Source organism: Bombina bombina, chromosome 9 (assembly GCF_027579735.1).
Source record: "Bombina bombina isolate aBomBom1 chromosome 9, aBomBom1.pri, whole genome shotgun sequence".
In the NCBI taxonomy this organism is placed as follows: Eukaryota; Metazoa; Chordata; class Amphibia; order Anura; family Bombinatoridae; genus Bombina; species Bombina bombina.
The window spans coordinates 170,311,292-170,318,897 of NC_069507.1; the positions used below are offsets into that span (position 1 = coordinate 170,311,292).

General features: G+C 29.9%; 1 protein-coding gene across 2 annotated transcripts in view; it reads left to right on the plus strand.

The window, feature by feature from the left end:
- The window catches only part of FGF8 (fibroblast growth factor 8), an 8,876-nt gene extending 2,891 nt beyond the window's left edge, over positions 1-5,985 (plus strand). For both annotated transcript variants that reach the window (XM_053691725.1, XM_053691726.1), the window contains exons 4-5: positions 3,110-3,216; positions 4,869-5,985. In XM_053691725.1, the coding sequence (XP_053547700.1) occupies positions 3,110-3,216; positions 4,869-5,147 (386 nt within the window). In that variant the 3' untranslated portion in view covers positions 5,148-5,985. The remainder of the gene's footprint in view (positions 1-3,109; positions 3,217-4,868) is intronic.
- Positions 5,986-7,606: the final 1,621 nt, after the last annotated feature.

Here is a 7,606-nt window from a genome sequence, read left to right on the forward strand (position 1 = left end):
ACAGGTATTAATTGTTGCAGGTCATGTAAAGTAATTGGCGTACAAAGTAATGTGGTTTATTCCAATTCCCTCTTCATAATCAAAGATAAATGTATGAAATGTCTTAGTATAGGCCTTATTCTTAAACATGAACCCTCAACATCTAACATTTTACAGTAACAATATTGTCATCTAAAATCACAAAATGCTTCATAAATAATTTAAAAAAATAAATAAAAGTACATTAAATGCATTCATTATGTGGTAAGAATCCACAAATAAGGTCCATTTTTATCTTATTTATAGGAATGTTCTATTAAGATTTAATTTTTAATATTATTTCCACCCACAATGTATTAACTGGAACTATTATCCTAATGTAAATCATATGGAGACTTGAATTAGATTAAGGTTTAAAATTGAAATGTGCACAGAGAGTAATTCCCCATAACACGATTCCTAAAAAAAATAACACAATTTAGGTAAAAAATAAATACAAATAATATATATATATATATATATATATATCTCAAATGAAGAAGACTATTTTGAGGAAGTAAAAAGTCATGGTATGGAAAATGAATAAACAAGAAAAGAAACACACTGTAAAAAGGTTATGAAGTATGATATAAAACAGAAAAAGTACAAGCAGTTTCTCAGATGTAATGGTTTAACAGAGTTGTAGTCTGTAAATGTTAAAAAGAGGTTCAGGATTGCTCTATATGAATCTCCAGAGAGACCCCCATGTCTGGAAGAGCTATTAAAACTCTTCTTACTTTCACCTTTTTTAACATTTCCTGAATAGTTTCTCCTTTTCTCAGTCCAGTTTTGGGATCAAATGTGTCTCGCTGCATTTTTTATGCATCTACGTAGCTACTTTTCTTCAAAGTTTTAGCATGAAACATAATTTTACTGGGATAAAACTGTCACTAGCGCAAAAGAATAGAATTGAAAATGTTAAGCTTTCCAAAAATAAAACGTGAAAAACTTATGACCCCTGCTTCAGATTCAGAAAAAAAAGTACATTCATTTAGTTTTATCTCAGATAATGAAAGCATCTTGGGTTGTATTTTTTTTAATTACCCTGCTTACGCCTGACTCTTACAATGTAAATGATGATTTCATAGCCATTAGACATACTTTGACAACTATTTTTAATCACTTTTATCTTGATTGAAAACATCCACAGATATTTTTGTGTTGAGTAGAAAAAAAAATATGTGCTTAAAAATAAAAACAAACACATTTATACAGGTTTTATAACAGATTAAATAATGTGATGTAGAAGTTTTAAAGCCTTCAAATTGTTCCAGAGACTTACCAGTTTTTTATGAAGTTAATCAATTTTTTATTTAACACATCTTCTAGCAAAATTGACCCTGAATTTTTTTTATATTGCATTAGTAATTTTCTTTCCATCACTTAGAAAAACAAAGAAATAATCTATATTTTTAAAACATTTAACTGGATTTCAAATTGATTCTACTCCCCCCCAAAAAAAAATAAAAAAAAAAATAATAATAATAATAATAATAAAAGATCATTCTTTTGGTTATCACATTAAAGCTGTTTTTTTTGTTTGTTTGTTTATTTATTTTGTGGACATTTAATTAGGAAGACAATATAAATTCATCTTGAAGAAAAATAGAAATACCGAAAAACGTGAAGTTTCAAAGCAAAAAAAACAAAAACAAATCTTTATTAATAAGCAGTTTCAATTATTTTTTAAACTCAGAACCTATAGCATAATAAACATGAATTCACCCATAAATGTATAATCATTATTAATGTAATTTAGAGAATATATTACTTATAGTCATTATGTTAAAGTACATTTTGTGTAGCATTATATTTCTACACAAGATTTACTTATTTCCTTCTTTAAATATAATCATTTAAGTAAATTCCCTAGTTAAATTGAGCTTTACTATATTCTATTGTGTAATTTAAATACAAATCATAAACATTTAAAAAAAAAATTTAACAATGCATGTTTATGGGAGAGGGACCTGCTTCACTTTTAGTTTGTATTTTAGAGATAATGCCTATTCTCCAAACCGCATTGACCAAAAATTAGCATGTTCACAATCAATGGCTCCATTAAAAAGCGAAACTAAATCAATACCACTCAAAGTAAAAGGTGAAACAAATTAAACATCATTTTTTACTGGCTGCATCTTATTGGCTATTATCTAGCAACTGTAGTGAACCAACCAAAAAATGTCCACATTTAAACTGCTAGTTGTTAAAGTATACATATGGTACAGGTCATCACATTGACATTAAAGGTGTAAAACATTCTAATATATATATTTATATATATATATTTCTTCTTTGAAACTGCTGAATGTGAGAATAGAGGAGGGTTGTCTGCTAGTGTGATTGACAGTCGGTTATCTGTCTGTCTGGGTCAAACATAACATGTTTTTGCACAGATGGTTTTCGCCTGTCTGTCTAATAAATGACTATTCTGAGCCAGTGCAGAGACTTATGTCTATATAATATCTATTAGAACTGGCAATACCCCAAGGTCAACAGGTCAAGTCATTATTTCATAAATCAATTATTTCATTGTAATTAAACATACCTTTTAATAAGAAAAAATAATAAACAAAATTAATAAATTTTAAATTTATTGCAGAAAGATTCCAGTATCTTGTGAGCTTCTTAATGACAGATATTAAAAAAAAATGTTATTAGTGTACAAGTTGACCCATACCATTAAAAGGTACAAATCCTATTTACAGTTTGTTCTTCTAAAGCTTACACAATTTCTCTTTTCTCAACATTTAAATACCGGAGTAAATTATTTATTATATGCTTTAGTTGCACAGTAAATATATATTTAAGATAGTAATAGGTTAAAATACACATTTATTAAATTGTACAGTTTTATGAACCTAGGCCTCTTAATTTGTATGGAACCCAGAATTATTTGTAGAGTTGCTTGAGGTAAACGTTCTAGAGCAAATTGTTTTACTTAGCAATGGGCATTGAATATATTTATTAATTTATTAAAGGAACGATGTCAACAGGATTTTCCACGTAAGCATGGCATGATAGACACAATTGTTTAATTAAAGTTTTCTATACTATGAAGGCAATAACAGTATTCTTTTTTTCCCCACAGCCAAGTTAATTGTGGAAACAGACACTTTTGGAAGCAGAGTTCGTATTAAAGGTGCAGAGAGTGGTTATTACATCTGCATGAATAAGAAAGGAAAACTGATTGGAAAGGTATGGAGGATTTAAGAACATGAACAATAAAATGTCATATGCCCACTGGGATTGTGGGTCTGTGAATGCATTTAAGCATAAATGGAAGTCAAAGAGCGGTTATGACAATACAGCAAAGGTGGCGGAAGGCGTTGCCTTAAAAGATAGAACTGAGAGAAGTGAAATTGTAGAAAAAAATGATCAAAAGACTTTGAAAAAGTGGGAAAGGAAAAAAAGTAACAAAGAGTAGATAAAAGATTCAAAAGCTAAAGGGAAAAGTGGGTGTTTCAAATTCCATATATCTTTTTTTTTTTAACAAATAGCCAAATTGCTTTGCTATTGTGTTCAATTACATGGTACAAGTATTTGGAATGTTAAGACACACAGTTCAGGCTGCCTCATCACTAAGCCCTGAAATCTTCACATTAGTCATGCTTACATTTAACACCCAGAAACTTCTCCAAGGGTTCCTTTTTTAAACTTCACTTTCAAGCCATTATTAGTTGTAAAGATGTCTGCTTCAGTGAGAATTTTCATTCCTTGTATTCAGTCTATTGGTTGGGGTGAGGGGACCCAAGCTGATCAAAGTTAATAACCCCATTGCCTGCACATACCTGCTTTAGAAATCATGACCCTCCCCCGTCCCTACCTTTATCCACTTCAATAGCTAACAATCATAGTTTCAGCAGCTACAGTTTCACAGTGCTACAATTTTTTTGTTGCTTTTCCCATATTATCCAAATCTCCAATATTATCCAAAATTAAACAGTACATAGCTTAATTTCTTCACCTTATCTAAACCAGCCAGTACAATGTAGTATCAGGTGTATGGTCAAATGTTTACATCTATATCTTGAAATAAGTCTAATTTGTTTGCTGGGTAGCCAGTGTGGCCTGGTTTATCTGATTAATTTATATAAATAACCATATAACATTATAAATGCTATGTGTGTTTTTTTATTTAATGTACATTATTAACAGATATGGTATAATAATAATAATAATAATATGTGTCATTCAAAAATAAAATAATAAAAGATAAACACTTGAGAATTGCCAGCGTTTTGTTTGCAGGATGTAACCTAGTACTGTCAACCTGACCTATTCTGTGTTCCTAATTTTCCAATTTAATCAAATTTTCTATTTATATCAAACAGTTAAGCTTTGTTTAGTCTAAGTCAAGATTTCAGACGATACTACCTTCCCAACAACTTCCATGCCATGTAAAATATTTGTGTGCTTAATATAAGATGGGTATATCATTACAGATGTAGATCATTTCTCCAAATAATTTGAATTTCATGCATTGGTGAAAAAAAACACATTCAATACAGATGAAGGAAATTATCAAAATATGTGAATTTTTATTTATTATATTAAGGCAAATGGTCTAAAGTGTATAGTCTATTGTAACTATCTGCCATTTGAATGGCCTCTACAATGGATCTGGTGTTCTTGTTTATTGTGGTTCACAGCCTTGAAGTGCTACTGTAGTTGTAGATTAGTAATCTAAAACTGATATTTTCTTAATATGATTTTTTTTAATGTATTAAAAACACAACACATAATCAAAATTGTTGCAGTTACACAATTTTAGTTTGGTTTATTCTTGTTGTGATTTAATGGATAAGCCTGATGATTAATGGAAATTTTTTCTTTTCATGAACCTGTAGACAAATGGAAGAGGCAAGGATTGTGTCTTCACTGAGATTGTCTTGGAGAATAACTACACCGCATTGCAAAATGCCAAGTATGAAGGTTGGTACATGGCATTTACCAGAAGAGGGCGGCCTAGAAAAGGATCCAAGACAAGACAACACCAACGAGAAGTTCATTTTATGAAGAGGTTGCCAAAAGGACACCACACCACAGAACCTCATAAACGTTTTGAGTTTATTAACTATCCCTTCAATAGAAGAAGTAAAAGGACTCGACACTCAAGCTCACGGTAGGAAATGGATTACAATCCATTCCTTATTTGATGGACTTCAAATACAGACTACTCTATTCTAATATAAATAAGAATAAATAAAGAAAACATGGACTAACTGTTTTATATATAAATATACATATATATTTTTTTGTTTTTACAGAAGATGATCTATTTTTTATACTTATGAAACTTTTTTGTTAAGAAAACAAGAAATTTACAGACTAAAAAAAAAGGGCGCTCTTCACTTAGATTTTAGTTTGTTTTTTTATATCTAGAAAAAATATGGTAGGTGAGGATGAACCTTGGACCAAAAGTGCTACTTACAGAATAAAGACACACTTAACCAAAAAAAAAAACAAGTAAAGAACAACAGATACAGAAAAACTGAAGAAGAGCCTCATTTTATCTCTTCTTTACTGAACATACATCTGTTAGCAGAAGAGTTGATCTTATCAGACATGCTTTTGATTATATTTAAGAGCTGTTTTTTTACTATTTTAGTTTCCTTAATGGAAACATTGAATTACCTGATTAACAGGTTTTCATGATGAACTGAAAAAGAAATATGAATTTTTCTGCCAACGTGGACAAATCATCTTCCTTTACACAAAAGACCTCAAGTCTTGCAACTATACGATAATGACACAAGATGTATCCTAGTGGTAGAAAAAAGTTGTTAAGAATAGTGATAAAAAAAAAAAAAAGAAATAATGTTATTATTTTTAAAACACTGTACAAATGTCAGTTGCCTGGCAAGACATTTATCCTTTTTTTTTGAGGATATGTGTAAATATTAATATTAATGATGGAAATATTTATTTAAATGCGTATTAAAATTTGTACTAGTATTATAAAAATGTTTGCTTCCATTTTATTTATTTGAAAAAATGTATTAATATTAGCAGAGTTATGAAAATATTTTATTACCAGAATTCTAAACTGGGTAATCTTGGGTATCTGGTCGAAATAAATATATAAAAAATAAAAATAAATATATATACACACACATATATATATATATATATATATATATATATATATATATATATATATATATATATATATATATATATATGTGATATATGTGTGTGTGTGTGTGTGTGTTAAATAGGGATAACAGATACATTGTAATCTGTGTAGAGAAGAAAAAAAATATTATGCACTGCAAGTGTTATTTGTATGTCATTACCAGTATTCTTAGCTGCAGCGGAAACAAAGCTTGATGAATAATTATGTGTGAAATTTGGTCTTGGAAATGTAGTGCTGCTCAAAATGATTTATTTTTCTACAACAGTGGTTTTCAACCAATGTGCCTTGGCACACCGGTGTACCTTGAACCACCTGCCAGTATACCTCAACGTGGGTAGAATTATTAAAGGGACATAAAACCCACATTTTTTTTCTTTAGCAAGAGCATGATGACAGCATTGTTTCCAGTCATGCAGTGCTCCAGACATGTGCCCGCTGCCTATCTAGATATCTCTTTAACAAAGAATAACATGAGTACAATGCAAATTTGATCATAGAAATAAATTGGAAACTTTTTAAAATTGTATGCTCTGTCTGAAACTTGAAAGAAAAATGTTGGTGTCATGTCCCTTTAATTGTGTATTTTATTGGCAGTGTTGATAACCATTAATTGCCCTTTGTGTATTATTGGCAGTGGGGTAATTATTATTTTACTTTGTGCATTAGCAAAGTCTATAGTATAGTGGCTGTGCTGTTAGTTCACAAGCTGATGTGCCTTGGTCATTTTGTGTATCATATGAAGTTTGCCTTTACCCAAAAAAAGGTTGGAAACCACTGCTCAATCATATTAAAGGTAAACAGTTTTAAAATTATCTATCTACCTGCCAAAGTCAATGAATCCACTATTATAATTATACCAATATACTATATTTCTTTTGTGGGGATTATGAACAGTATCCACAAAATCTCCATCCAACAGTGAGTGATAAAATTACACGTTTTTACCAGGTAGTACAGAAAACCTTTGATTGAGATCCAGTGGGAGTCGATCCCATAACAAGCTTTTTGTGCATATTAGTACTTGTGAGTAATGCTTTGGCACAAAGATTGGTGAGTTTGCATTGTACACATAACTGATGCGTCGTACCCTTCATTATTACATTTTTCAACAAATAAAATTATGTTTGAAAATGGGGAAGAAAATGCAGAAAGAAAAATGTAATTTTTTATTTAAATCAACATTCCGTCAAGATTTAAATGCACATAGATTAACCCCTTAATGACCACAGCACTTTTACATTTTCTGTCCGTTTGGGACCAAGGCTATTTTTACATTTTTGCGGTGTTTGTGTTTAGCTGTAATTTTCCTCTTACTCATTTACTGTACCCACACATATTATATACCGTTTTTCTTGCCATTAAATGGACTTTCTAAAGATACCATTATTTTCATCATATCTTATCATTTACTATAAAAAAAATTATAAAATATGAGGAAAAAATGGAAAA